The following is a 24,937-nucleotide window of genomic DNA, read 5'->3' as shown; positions in this document are numbered from 1 at the left end:
ATGCCGATAAATGATTAACTTCCTGAGTAGACTGATTATTCTTTCTATTTTAAAAAGATGCAGAGAATTCCTTCCTGTCATTTCTTTAATAGCCAGCTGTTAGGTTGTTTAACAAATCTCGCTTTGAGAAGTAACCCATACCTTCTTAATGCCCTTTTCAGTTTATTTTTAGGACTTTTTTTCTTAAGAGAAATGTTTCTGAGCCAGATTATATTCATTTGTTTCCATTCTGTATATGTATTCTATAGTAATGACTTTTGCTTGAAATGAGTTACAGTTTTGTCATCTTAGAAAACACAGTAATTGATTGTGGAAGCATTGATTGAATACCTAACGTTTGCAGACAAAATATCTTAAAATGCTATATGAATGTAGCACCATTAAACCAAAGATTTAGTATATTAAAATTGCTGTGTTTTCAGCCTTCAACTTATTACCATTTTCACAATCAGATACATGATCATGGTAATAATAATACTATTGGCTGTCATTTATTGAACACTTACCATGTGCCCAGCACAGTGCTAAGTGTTTTATGTGCATTATCTCATTTAATCCTCCCAGCAGCCCTATGTGGTACTGTTACCACTCCCATTTTACTGATGAGGAAACTGAGACTTGAAGAAACAGTACCTCATTTAATCTTCTCACCAATCCTGTAAGGTACTGTTTTTATCTCCATTTAACCATGAAGAAACCAGGTTTCAAGAGTTAAGTAATTGAGATGCTGGTCAAAGGATACACACTTTCAATTAGGTAGGAGGAATAAGTTAAAGAGATCTACTATATAACATTATAACTATAGTTAATAACAATATTTTATTAAAAATTACTGAGAGTAGATTTTAAGTGTTTTTGCTGTAAAAAATGATAAATATGTGAGGTAATACATATGTTAATTAGCTCTATTTAACCATCCCAATGTATACATATTTCAAAACATATTGTACATGATAAATTTATACAATTTTTCTTTGTTGATTTAAATAAATAATTTTTTACAAAAAGATTAATTTGTTTTAAAAAAATGAGTTAAATACTTGACCAAGGTTATAGCTCCAGACAGTGGTGGAGCCCAGGTCCCAGCCTCCAAAGCCTATGAGTGAAACTGCTCTATGAAAGATTGGTAGAAGGCCAGCGCAGTGTCTCACAGCTGTAATCCCAGCACTTTGGGAGGCCGAGACAGGCAGATCACCTGAGGTCAAGAGTACAAGACCGGCCTGGCCAACATGGTGAAACCCCATCTCTACAAAAATACAAAAGCCAGACATGATGGCTGGTACCTGCAATCCCAGCGACTCAGGAGGCTGAGGCAGGAGAGTCGCTTGAACCCGGGAGGCAGAGGTTGCAGTGAGCCGAGATTGCACCACTGCACTCCAGCCTGGGCAACAGAGCGAGACTCCGTCTCTAAATAAATAAATAAAAATTGGTAGAAGACTGCTTGATAATTGAACACAGTTGTTTACTGTGTATATGTACTTTTCATCAGGATGTTAAAATATCTGTGAAACTGAATACATTTTGTAACTTAGAATATACTTTCAACCTGTTGGTTATCAGATAATTAATAAATAATTTTAAGTACTTTTAGCCCATAGTAAATATGAATGGGAATGAGGGGCAAAGATAAAAGGCAAAAGAATTAATATCTACCTTCCATGCCTGTGTCTGTTTGCAGTCTTCAAAAACATCCACTCTCCACAATTATTAACAACCTTTTGATGTCACATGAAATGAGATGTGGCGGCTTGTGTTCAATCTACTTTAGAAAATTAAATAATGAAACTATCTTAGCGGACCCTCACTCAATATTTTGCCATATTAACCCCCTAAAGTAAACTGTTTGCTTATGCTAGGATCAAAGGTTGTATTATAAATGTTAATACTATAACCAATTATAGGAAACCCTATAGCAATCATAGGAGTCCACTGTGGCCCTTGGTAAGTATGGACTAAGAGATTTGTGTAAGTCACATTCCTACTTGACTCCTGAACTAAAAAAAAAAAAAAAAAAATTCACTTATGTAATAATCCTGTGATTTAAGATTAATCTTTAGTTTACTGAACTTAATTTCTTTAGAATTCTGAGGAAGCAAATACCAGCAGCATGAAAGAGAAAAATGGAACCTGTATAATAGATTTATAAATAATTGAGTTGAATTTATAACAAGAATGTACATATCTATAAAGATTTTCTTTTTTAGTAATATATACTAATAATCTTGTCCAAAAATATAATATTGATTTTACTCATTTCTGTTTCCTTTTATAGAGGATTCAGAAATTCAGAGGTTGGTTACAGAAATGGAGGCATGTATATCTGTACTTCCAGCAGTAAGTGGAAACACAGATATTCAAGTTGAGATAGCACTGGCCATGCAACCATTAAGAAGTGAGAATGCTCAGTTACGAAGGTAAGAATTGCTCTTGGAATATTTTTGTCTGTATGCAAAGATGTCTCCAGGCCAGAACAAAGGTGCCAAATGATAAACCTAGGACTTCATAAATAAAATTGATTTGCTGTCTTACTGTATTTCTACTTTTCTTCCTCATTTTTCAGAGATTTCCAGCATTCTCCAGGTCTTCCTTTACTTCTGCCCCCTTGTACGTATTTTCTCCCACTTCGTTTACCCCTGTTGTCACTTGGTAGTGTGTAGGCAGGAAAATGAAGTACCTCTGTACATTTATCAGACTAGTCTAAGTTATGCTGCAGGAACAAACTTCTAAATCTCATTTGCATAGCACAGCAAGTTTCTTTCTCATGCCAAGACTAACATGGATCATTGGTGGCTCTTTCATCCTGTGACTCAGGATCCAGACTCCCTCCATTTTATGAAGCCACTGTCTCAGTATGTGTTGTCCAGGAAAAAGAGAATGTGGATATGGCAACAGGGAGGAGTCTTACATCGCTCAACCCAGAAGTGATCATTTCGCTACCACTTATATTTTATAGGCTGAAACAAGGCACAAGGCCCTGCCTAATAGAAAGGTCTGGGACATTGTGTTAAAAACAAACTGTTTTTCTTCTGCCCTCACACAACAATCGACACAGAACACTTCCATGACCAAATGTGTAGGGATTTCTCCCCACCAGCAAGCAAACAATCACTTCTGCAACAGACACCAGTTGGGTGTCCTCCAGTTCAATTCCAACACCGTCTACCTGGAAATAGTATCGGATCCCATAGGTTGAGGGCCCAGTTCCACAAGACTGAGCTCTACTTCCAATGCCAATCACAAGCCCCAGGTTGTTTTGCCTGTGTTTCTGACTGACTGACTATAAATCGAAGTTCCCTTGACCTCCTTCCTTGGGTTCAGTTAATTTCCTAGAGTGGCTCACAGAACTCATGGAAACACTTAAGTTTACCACTTTATTATAAAGGATATTGTAAAGGATACAGATGAAGAGATGCAAAGGGCAAGGTATTGGAGAAAGGGCATGGACTTTCTATGCCCTCGGTGGATGCACGACCCCCTAGTAACCACCATGTGTTTATCTGGAAGCTCTCCATACCCTGTCCTCTTGGGCCTTTTATGGAGGTTTCATTGGATAGTCATGGTTGAATCATGGACAACTGTGAAGAAATGTGATTTGACAAAAAGGGTACAATCTAATACGAATAGACAGAGTATGGAAACCCAAGAAGTTCTGTCTGTTCAAATTTTTTGGCCTCTCTGTGGAACATTCCTTTCTCCTCAGTTTGAGGCAGGTCCCCTTCGGAAATGGGGTTCTTATGACCTACAGACAGACAAGGTAGGTCAGAGAATTTCCTTATGGCCAGCAGTAAGAAAGGTGGGAGAAAATTAGAGTGTATTTTTAGTTCCTATGGCCTACCATGGGGAGGAAAAAGGAGCATGTGAAAGGATGTCAAGAGAAGATTAGAGAGAGAGATTCTGTTTTCTGAGGCCTGCTTCTGAGGCCTAAAGTACTTGAATATTAACAAATGACTGTCTTTCACCTTTATCACTGAAGCTGGTCTGAAGCTGCTTCAGGAACCAGGGACAAAAGGCCAAATACTTTAATAAAAGGTATGTTTTTGGTTTTGACTGCTTAACAAATAACAAAAGCTGTGGACATTGACAGCCAGGAACTGTGAATGAAAACATATATATATGTATATGTATATGTATGTGCATATAAACATATATATGTATATGTATGTATATATACATATATGTGTGTTTATGTGTATATATGCATATATGTGTGTGTTTATGTATGTGTATATATACATATATGTGTGTGTATATATATATGCAGTGACAAACATACATGCACACACACCACACACATTTATATACAATATGTATATATATAAAATAATGTCATAGATATATAATTTTTCCATACTTCTATACACCCAGGAAGGAAAGGAGAACCTTAGTAAGCACTAGTATAACCCCACCACGCTTAGACATAGGAAAAAGTTAAATTCTTTGATATTTTTTCTTTTGGTCATCTTAACTTATTGGAATTACATTCTTAATTTGTTTAGGAAAGATGTAGACCAGGGATCTAATCTTGAAATATAAGAGGAATCACCCACATTTTATCAATAATATCTTAACTTTGAATGTTTCAGTGATGACCATCAAGGCCAACACTTCAGTGTCTGTTTATTAATACACTTTGCAAAAAATTGGAGTCAGGTGCATCTGCAGCACTGCAATGCGAGTGTGCCCTGAGAGAGTGTTATAGCTGCATAAGCTATAGACATTCAGTAAGATATGACCTGCAAGGATCTACACACATTTTTAAAGAAACTGGAAAGCAATTAAATAGTTGGAGCATAGCTAAAATATATATATCCGGAGCCTATAGAGGCATGATAGCTAGTGAGATGCACTCGTTTAGGATTCTTTCTCCAGAGGTCATTATCCTGTAGATACTATGATATAAGATGGGGTTGCTGGGTTTAAGATCTAATATCGTCTTCAGTCTTGACCTAAGGAATTCCTATACCAGCATAAATTTTTAAAACCAAAAATGAGTAAATAATAAAATAATGAACAGCAAATACTGCTAACATTTATTGAATGTTTTTTATATGCCAGACTATTGTCCTTGATATGTGTCACCTCTTTATATCTTCACAACAGCTTTGTGAAGTAGGTGCTCTTTACTTGCATTTACAGATGAGAAAATCAAGGCCACAAAGGGTTTATTTAACTTGCCCAAGGTTATACATCTAAGAAGTTAGACTCAAGACTTGAACCCAGGCAATTTGGTTTTAGAGTACAGTGATCTTAACTTGTAGACTTTTACACTGTCTCTGTTAGGAAGTAGAGATTTAATTATACCTCACTATTTAGGTGTATTTTGTGGAACATAGAATATATTGTAAGCCATTCAAAATAAGCATATTACTGAAAGGAATGACAATCAAATAATTGGTTTCTTAAATAAGGATACCAAAACTTAGTCTGAGAATATTTTATTTTAACATTGTCACCATGGAAAATATTAGTGGTTCTTATTTATTTCAGTTCCTTAGAACATTTTTAAATTGCCTTAGGGGCTAATTCATAAGCCACTCAAGAAAATGAAGTTTACTGTTTTATGGGCCACCACTTATTTCTAGTTTTTTTTTTTTAAAGGTATTTGATGTCTGACCTAATTCTTCAACTGGCACCAGAGCTATTTGGCTGGCTGTCTTTACAGGACAAAGATTATATAGCATGCTATTGCCACTGTTGTTTACTTGACCTTCTAAGAGATGAAATAACTAAAAAATGAAGAATTTGTTAGGCATGTTCTTTTTAGCAGAATGAGGTTTCTGGCAGTAGTGTAGGAAATTTTGTGCCACTTTGGTAATCTATTTGGAAAGAATTACCCATTATCTCCATTACAAATAAAAATTGGAATACATTGGTTCATTCAAAAGTGTTTGTCATCATTTTCAATTTTTAAAAAAGTATTTTTTTTTCCTGTTTAGATGTTTGGAAACTACGTGTTTCTTTTTAACCACATCTTTTAGGACTTTCTTGCAGTTTATTGCCATCTTGTGGCTTAAAAAATAGCTAGATGCATCATTTCTATGATATTTTGGCATTTTTGGCATTTAGGCTAGAGAGTTTTTAATGTGTCTTCTGACACAGTTGTTCAGCATTTAGCCTTTCTGGTCCCCAACCACTAAATGTCTGTAGTGCCCCATTAATTTTGACCACCAGAAGGCTTGGCACATTCCCAAATTTCCTGGATGGGAATTTGGTGGGTATTAACCTCCAGTTAAGAGCCATTGAGCTAGAGAGTGCCAATAATTCATGACCACCTCCTGATATTAAACTCAACTATGAGACCATTATGTAGCCACACGGAACATAAAAATGAAACGGGAGTGAATGGAAGGAGTCAAGGATGATGTTCAGATTCTGTCTTCATAATTTAACAAATGGTAACATAATTCTTCCAGATGGGAGCTACTAGAGGCATAATAGATTTGTTTACTTCATATTGTTACCATTTTTTGAGTTAGGCAAGGTAATAGGAGAGCCTGTGAGTTAAGATTTAGACCTGCTGAGTTAGACCATATGGAGTATAGGAATAAGATGCAAGATGGAAATGTAGACTCGGGAGTTATTCTCTGAACATGTTTTTATTGAGCTTTTTGTATAGATCTGGCACTGTTGTAGACACTGGAGACAATTTCATTGAAAGTAAGTGATTTATTATCAGCATATAAGTAAGTGATATATTCACCAAGAAAGTAGAGTGTGTGAGCGCAGTGAAAGGTGAATTGGTGGGGAGTAACAACTTTTTAAGGAAAGAACAGAAGATTAAAATTAGGAGAGTGACATCACAAAAGTCACAGGAAGAAGACAATTTATAGGAGAGATTTTGCATTGCATTAAAATAAACTGACAAGAACAAATGTAGGTTAAGAATAAATATCACGGCCGGGCGCGGTGGCTCAAGCCTGTAATCCCAGCACTTTGGGAGGCCAAGACGGGCGGATCACGAGGTCAGGAGATCGAGACCATCCTGGTTAATATGGTGAAACCCCGTCTCTACTAAAAAGTACAAAAAAAAAAACTAGCCGGGCGTGGTGACGGGCGCCTGTAGTCCCAGCTACTTGGGAGGCTGAGGCAGGAGAATGGCGTGAACCCGGGAGGCAGAGCTTGTAGTGAGCTGAGATCTGGCCACTGCACTCCAGCCTGGGCGATAGAGCGAAACTCCGTCTCAAAAAAAAAAAAAAAAAAAAAAGAATAAATATCACAAGACAAATTACTCAAAGAACTTCAGAAAAACTTAAAACAGTGTTCCATAGTGTCAAGGAAATTAAAGATAATAGAATCTCTTACAGGGAGAAAGAGTGAGATTGAGACAAAATGCTCAAAGAAGAAAAAGAAGAACAGTGAGTTAAGTGAACTCAGAAAAATAAAAGAAAGCAAAAAAATTACAAAAATGAAAGCCCTATTAGAAACAAATGTAAGATAATTAATAAACAGACAAAGTCAGGGATATTGTAGTCCACTAGAACTTAAGTATTATGAAGCCTGAAATTTTTTGTTTTGTTGCTTTTTGGGTTTTTAGTTTTTTCCCCCAAGTCTTTCTGTTTTAATTGCTACTAAATTCATAGTTCAGTGTCTCCTACTAACCTTAGCTTCTTCCTCTTCCTAAACCCTTTTAAAATTTTTTATATATTTTTATTATGGTAAAATATGTATAATATATACCTTTTTATTTTTAACCATTTGCAAGTGTACATTTCAGTGGCAATAAATAAATTCACAGTGTTCTGTAACCATCACCACTATCTGTGCCAAAACTTTTTCATCCCCAACATGAACTCTGTACCCATTAAACAGTAACTTTCTCTTCTTCCTTTTGTTACCTCCTGGTAAGTTCTTGTTTTTTGTTGTTTCTGTCTCTGAATTTGAGAAGGCTGAAATTTTTTCTCTTTATAGTTTGCAGCTATATTTCTAGTGCTAGGAATTGTGCCTAGCACTCATTCTAACAAATATTTGTTAAATTGACTGAATGCATGGTAGATAAGCTTGAGGGAATCACACAAGGCAAAATAGAAAAAGAATGATCTAAAAATTATTATGAAGAAGATAATACATATGAAAAAGGAAATAGATATAAAATTGGTGTTCCTGAAAAAAGAGAACAGAACAAATGGATTAAAGACAAGAGATTTATCAATAACAAGAAAATTTTCTGATTGTACCACTTTATTCTAGCCTGGGAGACAGAGCAAGACCCTATCTCTAAGAAAAAAAAAGATCTTTGTCAGCAGATGAATAGGACGTAGAAGATCTCAGAAAAACCGTGCAAAATAATCAACACCCACACATATGCTGGTAAAGTTACTACACCCTAAGGATGAAAAAAGTTAATTTTTAGAGACACTCAAAAGAAACAGAAAATTACGAATGAAGAGAAACATTTTAGGCTATCTCCAGTCTCTTCACGGTGATTTTCGTTGCCAAAGGATCATAGAATATCATTTACAAAGTTCTGAGGGAAAGAAAGTATGCCCCGAGAATCTCTAATGTGGTCTAGCTGTCCTTTCAGTGTCAAGGCAACAGTCATATTCTCAAGTGTGCAAGAACTTAGGAAGTTTAACAGCCTTGAACTCCTTTAAAAAACAAAACAAAAAACTTGAATGGCAAAGTCCAGTCAACCAAAAGATGAATTCAAACAAAAGAGTAGACAGATGTGAACATTGAAACTATACGTAAAACTAAGACAACCTTGGAAATTATGGTTATAGATCAGAATGTGTTAGTAATTTTGACAATATGAATTCCAGACTCTGCATTTTTCATATCCTATTTCCTAAATTTTAGGTTACTTAGGAGTAATATTTCTTGAAGTAAAGAAATATTTGCCTAAAGTTAATCAGTTCTGGTTTCGCTTGTTATTTTCTTTCCATTAAAATCATGTAATCCTAAATTCAATACATGGTATTTTTAAGTAGTATTTGTAATACCATCCTATTATTTTAAAATTCTTCTTAGATATATATATATATTTTTTGTTTCTATATATGCTGGAGAATGTATGAATGTTACCCAGCAAATAATGATTGTTATTTCTATTTAACAGTGTGCTAGAGGTTCTAACAAGTGCAGTAAGGCAAGAAGAAGAAATAAAAGCCAGTCACATTGGAAAGGAAAGAAGTAAAACTGTCTTGTTCACAGATGACATGATAATTCTTGTAGAAAACCCTATGGAATCTACAAAAAAAGCTGCTAGAGTTAGTAAGAAAGATTAGCAAAGTTGCAGGATACAAGATCAATTGAATTTTTATGTATCAGCAATGAACAATTTGAAATTAAAATCAGTACTAGAGTCGCATCAAAAACATATGAACAATTTAGGGATAAATTTGAAAAATATGTAAGACCCGTACACTGAGAACTACAAAATATTGTTGTGAGAAATGAAAGATCAGTATAAGTGAGAGATAAACTAGATCCATAAATTTAAGACTTAAGATGTCACTTCTCCCCAAATTGATGTATAGATTTTATGTAATTAAAGTAAAAACCCAAGCATGCTGTTCTTAAATATTTAATTGAAGCTGATTCTAAAGTTACATGGAAATTCAAAGAATCTAAATACCCAAAACAGTATTGAGAAAGGAAAACCAAGTTGGTACTATTCAATTTCAAAACATAAAGGATTAGTATTCTAAGAGGTGTGGTGTAAAGGTGACAAATAGATCATTGAAACAGAGTAGAGTATAGAAACAAATTCACACATAGAGATAGTGTTTTGCAAAGATATCAGAGAAATTCAGTGGGGAAAGAATATTCTTTTCAATAAATAGTGCTGAAACAATGGGAGAATCATGTTTTTAAAAAATGAACCTCAACCTTTGCCTCATACAGTACACAAAGTTGACTTGAAATGAATCACAGATCTTAATATATAAACTAAAACTACAAAACTTCTAAAAGGAAACACAAGAGAAGATCTTAGGGATTTTGGAGTGGGAAAGATTTTAAAAATATAACACAAAAAATATAAACTAGAAAAAAATGAGTAAAGTGGACTTCATCAAAATTTAAAGCTTTTGTTCTTCAAAAAGCACTGTTATTAAAAATGAAGCAACCAACAGACTGAGAGAAAACATTTGCAAAACATGTACCCGATATAGGACTTGTACTAGAATGTACAAAGAACTTAAGACAGTATAAATTTTTAAATATCAAGCTTAAAAATGGGCAAAATATTTGAACAGGTACTTCACCAAATAAGTGGATATCAAATATGAATATCAAATACGAACATGGAAAGAGGCTTATCAGTAATCATTAGGAAAGTGAAAATTAAAACCATGATGAATACCACTGCATACCATTAGAATGGCTAAAATTCAAAATTAGTAAATGTTAGGATGTGAAGGAATGGGAACTTTCACAATTAACTGGTGGGAATGTAAAATAATTTGAACACTTTGGAAAAAATGTTTGGCAGTTTCTTAGAAATTGAACGTATATCTAACATATGATCCAACCAGTCCACTCCTGGGTATTTAAGAGAAGTCAAAGTATATGTCCACACAAAAACTTGTTGATGAGTGTTCATAGGAAACAACCCACGTGTCTATCAATGGGTGAATGGATAAACAAATAGTGCTATAACCATACAGTAGAAAACTACTCAACAATAAAAGGGTAGGAACTATTGATACATGCAACAGCATGGATGAATCCCACAATTCTTATGTTAAGTGAAAGAAGCCAGGCTAAAAGAGTATATATTCCATGATTCCATTTATATATAATTCTAGAATATGCAAACTAATCTATAAATAAGTGGTTATCTGGGAAGAGGGTTATGAAAAGGGCTATGAGGAAACTTTTGGGGATGATAAATATCTTTTTTGAAAAACTTTTAGGTTTGGGGGTACACGTGAAGGTTTGTTACATAGGTAAATGTGTCACAGGAGGTTTGTTGTACATATTATTACATCACCCATGTATTAAGCGCAGTACCCAATAGTTATACCTTCCCCTCCCTCCTACCACCAAGACCCCAGTGTCTGTTGTTTCCTTCTTTGTGTTAATAAGTTCTTATCATTTAGCTCCCACTTGTAAGTGAGAATGTGGTATTTGCTTTTGTTTCTGCATTAGTGTACTAAGGATGATAGCCTCCAGTTCCCTTCATGTTCTTGCAAAAAAAACATGATCTCATTCTTTTTTATGGCTGTTGATGAATATTGTAATTGTGATGGTGATTTTACTACATCATATGGCAGAACATAAAATGACACACTTTAAATTTATGTAGTTTCTAGTATGTCAGTTTTATCTCAAGCTATCTAAAAAAAAGAATGACTTGAATAAAAGAAATATTTGCCTGAATAGCAGCAGTTCTTCTTTTCCTTTTTTAAAATCCAGTATATTTAAATTTAGTACATAATATTTTAAAGTAGCATGTGTAACATCAGTTTTTAAAATATCCTTTTTTCTGTTTTTATCATGTATCATTTTAAATAGAATAATTTTTTTAAAAGCCTAGCCCTGAAAGCAGAGAATGAAAGGAATGAAAGTAGCTAGTTGTACAGTTAAGTTGGAGGGAATTTTTTTTAATATGGGAAGAGTTTTAATATATTTCTTAGCTTAGGCACATGAACTGGCAAAGAGGGAGAAACTGCAGATATAGAAGATAAAGGGAGTGGGATAGGAGCAGAGTCCTTGATGGTCTAGGAGGAGGGTGGGATGCAGGGCACAGATGAGGCTACTCACCCAGACTAGATGGAAAAAATGAGGGTTAGTACACATATGGATACACCCTGGGACCAAAGGATGACTGTGTTTATCCCCAAACCACATTATTTTTAGTGAAAAAGGAAAGTAAACAGTTGAGAAGAGGAAGGTAGGAATGAGAGGCTTACAGTGAATTATTAGAAGTTTAGATTGGTTACATTTGAGAAGAGAAGAATCTGACCAGGGACATACAAAAAGATTATCAAGAAAAGCTTCTCTTGTAAATGGGAAACCTTTAAAGAAAATCAGAATTTTATTAAAACAAAAATAAGCTCATACTATATTGGTGTTCTGCAACTTGCTTCTTTCACTTCATAATGTGTCTCGGAGATCTTTTCACATCAGTACAAATGGACCTCTTGCTCATTTTAATATCTGTGTATTAGTATTTCGTATATGGATGTACCATAATTTATGTAACATATTCAGTTGTTTCCAACTTGGCACTATTAAATAATTGCTGTTGTGAATATTCTTGTATATATCTATAAGGTGGGAGATGCTTTTGCACATGTAAAACTGTTTCTGATGCTTGATAACCTGGAAGTAGAATAATTTTGTCAGAGATTATGAACATTATACATTTTGTTGGACATTTCAAATTGCCATCCAGAATGGTTATACTGATATAATCACACGAATTGAGATAATTCATTTCCCTGTACTATCATCAGATAGTGTTATTATCAGAGTGTTATTATCATCAGAAAGTGTTATTTCCTTTTATTTATGTCAATCCTGTGGCCAAAAAATATTTCCTTTTAAATTTGCAATTCTTCCTGTTAGTGAAGATGAACATTTTTATCACACGCTTATAGGCCGTTTCTATTTCTTATGTGAATTGCTCGTTCTTATCCTTTGCCGCTTTTTACTAGGTTGCCTTCCTTACTGATTTGTAGGAGTTCTTTAAATGTTATGGACCTCTTGTCTATAACGTATGTGCAGGTATTTTCTTTCAGGCTTTTAATTTTACAAGTTTCAAAATTTGATATGGTTAAATCTTTTGTTCTTTTCCTTGATGCTTGCTGGATATTGAGTTTCACTTAGAAATGCCTTCCCCACTTCAAGATTATTTAGATTTCCCCCTAAAACTTGTATAGTTGGGTTTTTAAAAAATATTTTATCACTTTAATCAACTCAAAATTAATACATGTGAGTGATGTGAGGTAGGGTACTATCATTTTAGATTCAGTATCAAAAATACATATTTTAAGGCAAAATATTTTTAGGTAATTCTGGAAAGATAATAGAGGTAACTTTTTTTCCCCATAAGCGATAACTTCTTAGGAGTAAAGAAAACACTTTTGTATGTTTCTATTTGTGAAGCAGATACATATTGTGAAGTTCATTGTAACAGGGCAGATTGGTAGCCTGTTAATATTCTCATTACTTAAGACCACTAACTTTTCCATCTAATAAAATTATTAGAAGCATAGATTTTGTTTCAGCATATGACAAACATCAGGGAGATAGATGTCTGATGGCAGTCAGTGCCTGTAGGTATTCTAGTTCATAGTAATGACAAATCTTTTAAAAAGTAGATGATTAACTACAATGATTAAGATACACAGAAAGACAATGAGAAACAGCAAGAGGAGGTAGAAAAGGAAAGAAATAGAAAAAAACCCAACAAATCACTGAAGAGACAAAAAAGAGAAATTAACATTTTCCTTGTGAGAGGAGGTTTTTTTTGAGGCAGGGTCTTGCTCTTTTGCCACGCTGGAATGCAGTGGCACGATCTCGCTCACTGCAACCTCTACCTTCCAGGTTCAAGCAATTCTCCTGCCTCAGCCTCCCAAGTAGCTGGGATTGCAGGTACGTGCCACCTATTTTTAGTAGAGATGGGGTTTCGCCATATTGGCCAGGCTGGTCTTGAACTCCTGACCTCAGGTGATCTGCCTGCCTCAATCCCCCAAAGTACTGAGATTACAGGCGTGAGCCACTGCGCCCGGCCCATGAGGGGAGGTGTTAGGTTGTTTCAGGCAACCTTAAAAATTATCTCAGGCCTCATAATAATAGTAGTATGGTTTTGTTATGTTTATTTAGTTTTTGTCTTTTGGGGATGTGATGGACTTCTGCCGCCTTAGTGGGTTTATGTTTTATCTTTTTTGATAGGCTATCACATGTATACTATTAAATTGGCTTGGGATTCTTGCATTCATAGTTCTTCCCTGTTTCTTTAGGCAGTTGAGAATTTTGAACCAGCAACTCAGAGAACAAGAGAAAACTCATAAGCCATCTGGTGCTGTGGATTGCAACCTTGAATGTAAGTAAAAGAACTTTAAGGATTGATAAATTATTTGTGGCTCTGGAAATGTTGATAAAGAATTGAGCTTTTGTAATTACTTTGAGGGGATAAATTTAAAATATTGTAGAAACATAGGAAAATAAAAGATGCTATCACTTCCCAATAATATACACTTTTTTTTTTTTTTTTTTAAACAGGAGTGTGTTTCCTTTTACATATCTTCTCTTCATATATAATTGATGTATTTAACAAATACTTACTGAATACCTACTGTGTGCCAGGCACAAATAGAACTATGTATGTACTTTTTCTTTTTTAAAAATGAGATCACACTGTATATACTTTTCCACAGCTTCTGTTTATTCACTTAACATATAGTGGACATTTTTGTCTATCAAAATACATAATTATGCATCTTTCTCTTTACGAATTACTTGGATATTCTGCTTATCCAGGTCTACCATAATATGGTCCTCTGCTAATAGTACTTTCCCCCTTTTTCCCAGTGCAAACAACATTGCAGTGAAAATTTTTGTATGTGTCTTCATGCATATATGTCAGCTTTTTTTGTTTGTTTGTTTGTTTTGAGATGGCGTCACTCTGTGACTCAGGCTGGAGTTCAGTGGTGCGATCTTGGCTCACTGCAAGTTCTGCCTCCCAGGTTCAAGCGATTCTCTTCCCTCAGCCTCTCAAGTATCTGGGATTATAGGCGCCTGCCACCATGCCTGGCTAATTTTTGTATTTTTATTAGAGACAGGGTTTCATCATGTTGGCCAGGCTGGTCTTGAACTCCTGACCTGAAGTGATCCACTCACCTCGGCCTCCCAAAGTGCTGGAATTACAGACAATGAACCACCACGCCTGGCCAGCGTTTTTGCAGAATAGATGTATAGCAGTAGAATTGCTGAGCCAAAGGGTATATACAGTTGTAATTGTGACAGATATTGCCAAATTGTCCTTAATGATCACAGAACTTAATAAAGAAACTATAATAGTACCAGAAGAAAAGATAAGAATTTGTATTTTTAAATTTTTTTTCGGGGGGGTGGGGGGAGGGACTTTTCCTAAGCCTGTCAAAGACTCAAATGCCACAGAGGAACAGATTGATAAAATATGTCCCCAGAAAACTTTTTCAGTTTCTACATAGCAAAATTATAAATACATTCAAAACACATAAGCAAAATGGAGAAACAATATATGACACGATAAAGCCTTAATCTTCTTAATATATAAGTATATCTTATAAAGCAATAAGAAAAAAATATGATTACCCAACAGAATGAGCACTTTATAAAAGTGTTAAGTTTCAATAGAGTGATTCAGAAGTTATCACTGTATTTCCACTGTTAACCAAAGGTGAGGAGAGGGAGAGGGTAGGAGAGAGGAGGCCTAGAGGACAAGTAGGGAGATCAGTAGTTGCCACTTTATTTATTTATTTATTTTTTTTTTGAGACAGAGTCTTGCTCTGTGGCCCAGGCTGGAGTGCAGTGGCCAGATCTCAGCTCACTGCAAGCTCCGCCTCCCGGGTTTACGCCATTCTCCTGCCTCAGCCTCCCGAGTAGCTGGGACTACAGGCGCCCGCCACCTCGCCCAGCTACTTTTTTGTATTTTTTAGTAAAGACGGGGTTTCACCGTGTTAGCCAGGATGGTCTCGATCTGCTGACCTCGTGATCCGCCCGTCTCGGCCTCCCAAAGTGCTGGGATTACAGGCTTGAGCCACCGCGCCCGGCCAGTAGTTGCCACTTTAAATAGCTTCTGTTCTTTATATTATCTCGTCGTTTATCTTATTGTTTCTTTGAGATCATTACTGTTTATAATTACGTGTTTATCAGCTCTGTGAGAACAGGAACCATGTCTGTGCTGTTCATCTCTGTATATTCAGATTCTAATACAATACCTCACACATAGTAAGCATTCACTAAGCATGTAGTTGCTCAATAAATGGTGCCATATACTTTTATCGCCTTGAAAAAGAACGTGATAGATCTGTGTGTTTGTATACAACAGTCTTAAGGCAGAAAAAGGCAACGTTAGAAATTGTGTATGGTGTGTGTGTACGTGTGTGTGTGTGTAGTGTAATTAATACCATATGCAAAAGTGTTTTCACAAAAGATACGAAAATTAATAGTGATTGTCTTGCGGACAGAGAGGAGGAGTGGGAGGGAGATTCTTCTTTGGGAATCATTTGGTATCATTAACATTTTGTGGTGTTTGAATTTTTTTTTTTTTTTTTTGAGATGGAGTCTCGCTCTGTCACCCATTCTGGAGTGCGGTGGTGCAATCTCGGCTCACTATAAGCTCCGCCTCCTGGGTTCACGCCATTCTCCTGCCTCAGCCTCCCGAGTAGCTGGGACTACAGGCGCCCGCCACCACGCCCGGCTAATTTTTTTGTATTTTTAGTAGAGACGGGGTTTCACCCTGTTAACCAGGATGGTCTTGATCTCCTGACTTCGTGATCCGCCCATCTCGGCCTCCCAAAGTGCTGGGATTACAGGCGTGAGCCACCGCCCCGGCCAGTGTTTGAATTTTTTAACTTTGTACATGTTTTCTTTCTTTTAAAAGGATTATGTATTCTTTCTTTTAAAAGGGTTAAAAAAATTAATGCTTAAAATGTCAACTGGAAAAGAAAGGTATGATTTCTGCCAATCAATTTTTAAAAATATATGTAGTATTTATGTAGAACTGCTCATGCAATTGTTAAACAAAATCAATAAATTTCAGGCCTTTTTTTTTTTTTTTTTAAGAAACAGGTATTTTCCAAGTTTGTACTTTTTCGGTTTGCGAAACAACTATTTGATCCGTTTTGTCTTACAGTGTTTTCTCTTCAGTCATTGAATATGTCACTGCAAAATCAATTGGAGGAGTCACTAAAGAGCCAGGAGTTACTGCAGAGTAAAAATGAAGAGCTCTTAAAAGTGATTGAAAATCAGAAAGATGAAAACAAAAAATTTACTAGTATATTTAAAGACAAAGATCAAACTATACTTGAAAATAAACAGCAATATGATATTGAGATAACAAGAATAAAAATTGGTATGTATTTAGACAATAGTTATTGTCACATTTTTTAAAAGGAATAAGGAAACTGACACTTCTGTTGTTTTAGAATTGGAGGAAGCCTTAGTCAATGTGAGGAGCTCCCAGTTTAAGTTAGAAACTGCTGAAAAGGAAAACCAGATATTGGGGATAACGTTACGTCAGCGTGATGCTGAGGTGACTCGACTAAGAGAATTAACCAGGTAAAATTGACTTCTTTTGAATAACTCATGCCTTTTTTATTTTTAGATGTTTTTATAAACTTCAAAATAATGTCAGACCTGTTATCTCACCCATATCTTTTTCTCTTACTTTGCCAATGTTTTTGCTAATTCCTAATGATGTTTTCTTCTGTTCCAAGTAAATTAGTTTAGAAATTTCAAATCTGGCTAAATGCTTTTTTTAAACCATGTGAATCAGGGGTCCCTGATGAGAAGCTGAAGACATGTATAGCAACACCGTTAAGCCCTCTGGTTCTGAAGCTAGAAAGATCTGACTGGAATCCCAGCTCTACCACATATTAGCTGAGTTAACTTCTCTAAACCTCATTTAACTTCTCTAAACCTCAGCTGTAAAGTAGGGACTTGAATAGAGTTGTCATGGGAAACTAAGAAATCATTCATGAAAAGTACTTAGCATGGTAAGCCCTCATGTCATATCATCTTGGGTAAGTCAGTTAGCCTCTTTCAGCCTTATTTCATCAGTTAAATGAGGGGGTTGGCAGTAGCCCTTAAGATCACTTCATTCCCTAACAGTATTTTTCTAAAATAAAATTAGCTCACTCAATTTTTCTATGATACTCACTTACAAAGTTCAGTTTTCTTTTGAGATCTTTGCTAAGAATTGGATTCTCAACTGCTTTTTTAAAGTTCTAGGAGAGAAGTCAGTTACCTTAGGCCTAAACATCAGCAGATCTGACTTTGTCTTTGAATGATCCTAGAAGTTCCAAATATAAAATAATCTTGAATATAAAGTAATCTTCCTTGTGTTTCCAATAAACAGATCCATTTTGAATTTTAAACTTTCCCCCACATTTTGAATGATAAACTTGTAGGGAATTGGATGAAACAGTAATATATAATATTTAATTTATTAATTTAGCTTTATAAATGTATTTGAAATTAATAATCTGTTCACATGGAAATATTGCCCTTTTTCCACATTTATATTTCATAGAATGTTTGCATTCAAACTTCTATTTAACAAGGGGAAAAGCAAGACATTTTTTGTAATCATAGAATTATAATTGATTATGTTCTAGTCAGAGGTTCTGAATATTGGCTTATACCAGTCTTATTCAAAATAAAGTAATAGAATGTCCCTTCTTATGAAAGTCTTGGTAAGGTATCCCAAGGAACATGTGTCCTTTTTTCTGAGGAATAATTTCGGGGTGAGAACTTTGTTAGTGTCAGGTATTTATACTAAGAGAAACCAGTAAAAAAAAAAAAAAGGCCACATATGGTGTGATTCCATTTATGCGAAATGTCCAGAATAGGCAAATTGACAGAGACACAAAGCAGATTAGTCGTTGCCAGGGGCTGGAGGAACCGAGGGGTGTAGGATGAGAAGTGACTGCTAATGGGTAGTTTCATTTAGGAGTGATGAGATGTTCTGAAATTAGATAGTGGTGACAGTTCTCAACTCTATGAATATACTAATAACCACCAAATTGTGCACTTAAAAGGAGTAGATTTTGTGGTATGCAAATTATATCTGTAGGGTGCAGTGGCTCATGCCTGTAACCCCAGCACTTTGGGAGGCTGAGGTGGTTGCTAAATATCCACATTGACAAGCGAAAAACTTATTGTAGTGCTTTACTGACATATGTAGGAATATCTTTTCTTTATTTTTATTTATTTATTTATTTATTTATTTTTGAGACATAGTCTCGCTTTGTCGCCCAGGCTGGAGTGCAGTGGTGCTATCTTGGCTCACTGCAAGCTCCACCTCCTGGGTTCACGCCATTCTCCTGCCTCAGCCTCCCCAGTAGCTGGGACTACAGTTGCCCTCCACCACGCCTGGCTAATTTTTTTTTTTTTTTTCAGTAGAGACGGAGTTTCACTGTGTTAGCCAGGATGGTCTCTATCTCCTGATCTCGTGATCCGCCCACCTCGGCCTCTCAAAGTGCTGGGATTACAGGCGTGAGCCACCGTGCCCGGCCAAATACGTCTTTTTTTAGTAAATGCATGGCACGTGTTGAACATTGTGCATGTTGACAATACTATTCAACATGTGCAATGCGTTTACTAAGAAAGTTGGTAACAAAAACATAGGAAAAATCTTTCAGAGTAATAGTATAACTTTCCTAGAAATTAGTAGAAATGGAAGCCCAAAGAAAAAAGGGACTTACCTGAGTTTCACAGCTAGTTACTGTCTGAACTAGGACTAGAGCCAGGATTTTGGATTCCCTCTTCAGCTTTGCTTTCTGTTTTAAACTGGACAGCTTTTCTCTGAATAAAGATGCCCCATTATTGAGGGATTCTTCTACCTGTGTTGGAGATACTTTTGTACCTGCTCATTCTTTCAAAATAACATGCAGTCTGCCCTTTCCATTGTTTATTCAGAATGAAAACATGTAATTGGAGGCTTCTTTTTTTCCTTAACATTTATCCTAACAAAAGTATAGGAACTAAAAAAGTTTATTAATTCTTGCCTACTATTTGCCTTTAGAAAAGGCCCTGTCTAGAATATTAGATACAGACTTTTGCTCTCCTTTTCATAAGAATCAAGAATTTTCCTATCAGTTTTTTACATTTTTGTTAAGCACGTTTTATGCTGGGCATAAATCCTGCCTCGTGACGACTAGCTCACCTGTCAGATTGACTGCACTCTTACGAATGATTGTAAAAACATGATGGGAAGGCTAAGCACAATATCTCATATAGAGTTTAACACTATCCCTACATTTTCCAAAGATTTAGTAACAGCTTCAAAATTCTAAGTACATTCATTGATGTCAGTTTTATACTTTTTATTTTGAGGCAGAATCTCGCTCTGTCACCCAGGCTGGAGTACAGTGGTGTGATCACAGCTCACTGTCACCTCAACCTCTCTAGCTCATGCAATCTTCCCACTTCAGGCTCCCAAGTAGCTGGGACCACAGGCACATGCCACTATGCCCAGGTTTTTTGTTTTTTTGTTTTTTGTTTTTACTTTTAGTAGAGACGTCTCGCCATGCTGTCCTAGCTGGTCTTGAACTCCTGGGCTCAAGCAATCCTCCCACCTTGGCCTCCCAAAGTGCTGGGATTACCAGCACACCAAGCCATTGTTTTGTTCTTTAAATTTAAAAAAAAAAAAAAAAAAAAAAAGAAGTCTGAGCTTAATTATATCTAAATTCATCCACATTGTTGATTCATAATTTCTTTGGTGACACTCTATGCAATTCAGTTGGTTAGGAACATCTCCAGTATTATAGGTGGGTTGCTGTGACCATTTTAATTTTACTTTGGGCATTAGAGTGTAAAGCACCAGCATCTGACAGTACAGATAAATCTACATGCTCTTCCACTCCTTCACTCTTCCCATAGTCACCTTAGTCAGATAGGCATATGGTTTTTGTATGTGTGTTTTAAATAATCTCTCAGAAAAGAGATTCTGTAAAATTTCTGAATGTCTTTCTCAGACTTTGCGGGAGGAGTAAGGACTGAAAGTACATGTACAAGGTCTAAAGAAATACCACAAACCATCTTTCTTTTCCTTCTCCAACCTTTAATGATTTTAAATGTGCCTGTATCACCTTTTTTTTCAGATCTTTCTACAACATATTATACAACCATTAAAATGTGAAGAAAATTAATGTTTTAAATACTAATTTAAATAATTATATTTAAAAATATATAAATTAAATAATATATTTAATATTATTTAAGTAAATAAGTAGTGAATAATTTCACAAAGCATTCTTATAAGTAGCCTAGAAAGGACCCTGCATTTGTTATGAAAGGGTGCCAATTTTCTAAGTATTAAAAATCAGTGTATTTAGCTGAATTATGTATAATAGAAATACCAATATATCCACTTGTCACTGTTTAGGTGCTCATATTCCTTCCTTTAAAATTTTGACATTTTCATATCTCTTTACTTACAGAGAGTTTTAATTTCAGAGATAGTGGTGAGTCATATTATGTTTATACATCAGAAGATTAGTAATTGCTATTAATTTCCAGAAATTAAGCCTTTTTAAATGTTATTGTCCCTTCCTTTCTTCATCTCTGATTTTATCTATAGCAACAATAATTAAAAAAAAAAAAAACTGGAAAGAAACCTCAATATAAGTATTCCTTTACTGAAAATAAACAAAAATAAAAATTTCAGTATGCAGTCTGATCAAATTAATTAGTGGGTCATTATTCATTACAGCATTCCTTTAAGGGTATGTTTCTCCAGTATATTTTTGTGTTTTAGTAACAACTCATTAACTTCTTTTAAAATTCATATAATTGACAATATTTTAATTATATTTATGGGGTACAGTGATGTTTTGGTATATGTAAACAAGAAGAAATAACTAAATCCAGCTAATAACATGTCCATCATCTCAGTTATTATATTTTGGAGTGAGACATTTTTAGCAATGTTGGATTATTATTAAGTATAGTCACCCTAGTTGTGTGTGTGTGTATATTATATTATGTATTATATTACATATTATATATGTATACATACGTGTGTACATATACATGTGGATATGTACCTACACATGGGATTGCTGAATCATATGGTAAGTCTATTTATACATTTTTGAGGAGCTTCCATACTATTTACCATTGTGTCTATACTAATTTACATTCCTACCAACAGTATACAAGGGTTTCCTTTTCTCCACATCTTCATCAACACTTGTTAGCTTTCATCTTTTTTGTAATAGCCATTCTGACTGGTGTGAGATGATATCTCATTGTGGTTTTATTTTGGATTTCCCTAATGTTGAGCATTTTTTCTTAATCATATTGGCCATTTAAATGGAGAAATGTCTGCTCAGGTCCTTTGCCCATTTTTTAATTATTTGTGTTTTGCTATTGAGTTGTGTGAGTCCCTTATATATTTTGAATATTAACCCCTTATCAAGTATGTTTTGCAAATATTTCTTCCACACCATGGCTTGTCTCTTCACTCTGTTAGATTGTTCCCCTTGCTGTGCAAAAAGCCTTTTAGTTTGATACGATTTCATTTGTCTATTTTTGTTTGTGATAACTGTGCTTTCAAGGTCATATCTAAAAAATTATTGCCTGGACCAGTGTCATGGAGCTTTTCCCTCATGTTTTTTTCTAGTAGTTTTACAGTTTCGGGTCTTGTATTTAAATCTTTAATCCATTTTGAGTATATTTTTGTATGCATTGTGAAATAACAATCCAATTCCATTCTTCTGTATATGGATCTCCAGTTTTCCCATCACCATTTGTTGAAGAGACTTTTCCCCATTTTGTTTTCTTGTCACCTTTGTCAAAAATCAATTGGCCATAAATACATGGATTTATTTCTGTCCTGTTCCATTGATCAGCGTGTCTGTTTTTATGCCAGTTCATGCCGTTTTGATTTCAATTCCTTTAATATATTTTGAAATCGGGGAATGTGGTGCCCCCAGCTTTGTTCTTTTTACTTAAGATTTATTTGGCTTTTCGGGTTTTTTTAAATGATTCTATATGAATTTTAGGATGGTTTATTCTATTTCTGTGAAAAGTGACACTGGAATTTTGATACGAATTATGTTGAATTTGTAGGTCATTTTGGATAGCATGAATATTCCAACAATATTATTTCTTCCAATCATGAGCACAGGATATCTTTCCATTTATTTGTGTTTTCTTGAATTTCTTTTATCAGTATTTCATAGTTTTTAGTATATACTAATAATATATATATTTAGTAGATACTAATTTTATATATATATATAGTTTACCTCCTTGGTTAAATTTTCACTGAAGTATTTTACTTTTTGTTGCTTGTTTTTCTTAATTTCTTTTGGGTAGTTTGTTGTGAGTGTATAGAAATGTTACTGATTTTTTATATTGATTTTGTATCCTACAACTTTACTGAGTTTATCAGCAAACCAGTTTTTTGGTGTTTAGTATTTTCTGTGTATAAAATCGTGTCAGCAAACAGAGACAATTTCATTTCTTCCTTTCTTATTATCTTCTATTTTTTTTCTCTTGCCTAATTACTCTGGGTAAGATTTCCAGTACTGTGTTGAAAATAAGTGGTGAGAGTGGGCCTTCTTACCTTACTCTTAGATCTTAGAGGGAAAACCTTTCAACTTTTCAACATTGAGTATGATGTTAACTATGGATTTGTCATATATATGGCCTTTGTTGTGTTAAGGTACATTCCTTCTATACAGAATCTGTTGAGAGTTTTTTCATGAAAGAGTGTTGACATTTATCAAGTGCATTTTCTACATCTTTTGCGATGATGATATAGTTTTATATTCTTCATTCTGTTAATGTGGTATATCATATTCATTGGTTTTATATGTTGAACCATCCTTGCATCTCATTTATGAATCCTCTTTAATCATGGTGAATAATTCTTTTAATGTGTTGTTGATTTTGGTTTGCTAGTATTTTGTTGAGGGTTTTTTTTATCTGTGTTCATCAGAGATAATGACCTGTAGTTTTCTTTTCTTGTAGTGTTCTTTTCTGGCTTTGTTATCAGAGTCATAGTGGCCTTGTTCTTGGCCTTGTTCGGTGTTTTCTATGTAAAACAAGTTTGGAAAAATTCCCTCCACTTTGAATGTTTGAAAGAGTTTGAGAAGGATTGGAATTCTCAATCCTTCTTTAAATGTTCTTTAAATGTTGGTTAGAATTAAGCTATGAAGCCATCTTGTCCTGGGCTTTTCTTTGGTGGGAGACTTTATTAAGAACATTTAATATCCTTACTCTTTATTGATCTGCGCAGACTTTCTATTTCTTCATGATTCAAGTTTGGTAAGTTGTGTCTGTATAGAAATTTATCCATTTCTTCTGGGTTATCTAATTCGTTGGTGTATAATTGCTCATAGTAACTTATGATTCTTTGCGTTGCTGTGTTATGTCTTTACATTGCTGTGTTATCAGTTGTAATATCTCCTTTTATTTCTGATTCCCTTGGTCTTCTCTCTCCTTTTCTTAGTCTAACTAACGGTTTGTCAATTTTATGTCCCCAAAAAAACAAACTCAGTTTTGCTGATTTTTTCCTGTTGTTTTTCTAGTCTATTTCATTTATTTCTTGCTCTGATCTTTGTTGATTTCTTCCTTCTGCTAATTTTGGGCTTAATTTGTTCTTCTTTTTCTAGCTCCTTAAGGTGTAATGTTAGATTATTTGAGAGCTTTCTTTTTTGATACATTTATTGCTATAAATTTCCCTCTTAGAATTACTTTTGCTGCATCCCATAAATGTTGTCATATTTTGTTTTCATTTTTGTTTGTCTCAAGGTATTATTTAATTATCCTTTTAATTTCTTCTTTGTCTCATGGTTGTTCAGCAGCATGTTTCTTAATTTCCACGTTTGTGAATGTTCCAAAATTTTGTCTTGTTTATTGATACCTAGTTTCATGCCATTGGAATCAGAAGATACTTGATATGATTCCAGTCTCCTTAAATTTGTTAAGAATTATTTTGTGGTCTAACATAATCTATCCTGAAGAATGTTCTGTGTGCGTGAGAGAAGAATGTGTACTCTGTTGCTGTAGAATGGAATGTTCTGTTGTATCTATGAGATCTATTTGGTCTAAACCAAGCTTGTCCAACTCATGGTCCCTGAGCCGCATGCAGTCCAGGATGGGTTTGAATGTGGCTCAACACAAATTCATAAACTTTCTTAAAACATTATGAGTTTTTTTTGACAAAAATTTAAGCTCATCAGCTGTCGTTAGTGTTAATGTATTTTATGTGTGGCCCAAGACAATTCTTCTTCCAGTGTGGCCCTGGGAAGGCAAAAGTTTGGACACC

The 24,937-nt window shown here is 34.8% G+C and overlaps 1 protein-coding gene across 3 annotated transcripts in view; it reads left to right on the top strand.

The window, feature by feature from the left end:
• The window catches only part of CCDC14 (coiled-coil domain containing 14), a 53,224-nt gene that overhangs the window by 21,387 nt on the left and 6,900 nt on the right, over window positions 1-24,937 (top strand). For all 3 annotated transcript variants that reach the window (XM_025376830.1, XM_025376832.1, XM_025376831.1), the window contains 4 exons: window positions 2,273-2,414; window positions 13,911-13,993; window positions 16,790-17,008; window positions 17,082-17,214. In XM_025376830.1, coding sequence (XP_025232615.1) covers window positions 2,273-2,414; window positions 13,911-13,993; window positions 16,790-17,008; window positions 17,082-17,214 — 577 coding nt within the window. The remainder of the gene's footprint in view (window positions 1-2,272; window positions 2,415-13,910; window positions 13,994-16,789; window positions 17,009-17,081; window positions 17,215-24,937) is intronic.

Source organism: Theropithecus gelada, chromosome 2, assembly GCF_003255815.1.
Source record: "Theropithecus gelada isolate Dixy chromosome 2, Tgel_1.0, whole genome shotgun sequence".
Classification (NCBI taxonomy): domain Eukaryota; kingdom Metazoa; phylum Chordata; class Mammalia; order Primates; family Cercopithecidae; genus Theropithecus; species Theropithecus gelada.
The sequence above is the reverse complement of the archived record's forward strand: the minus strand, read 5'-3'. Positions and strand labels throughout refer to the sequence as shown.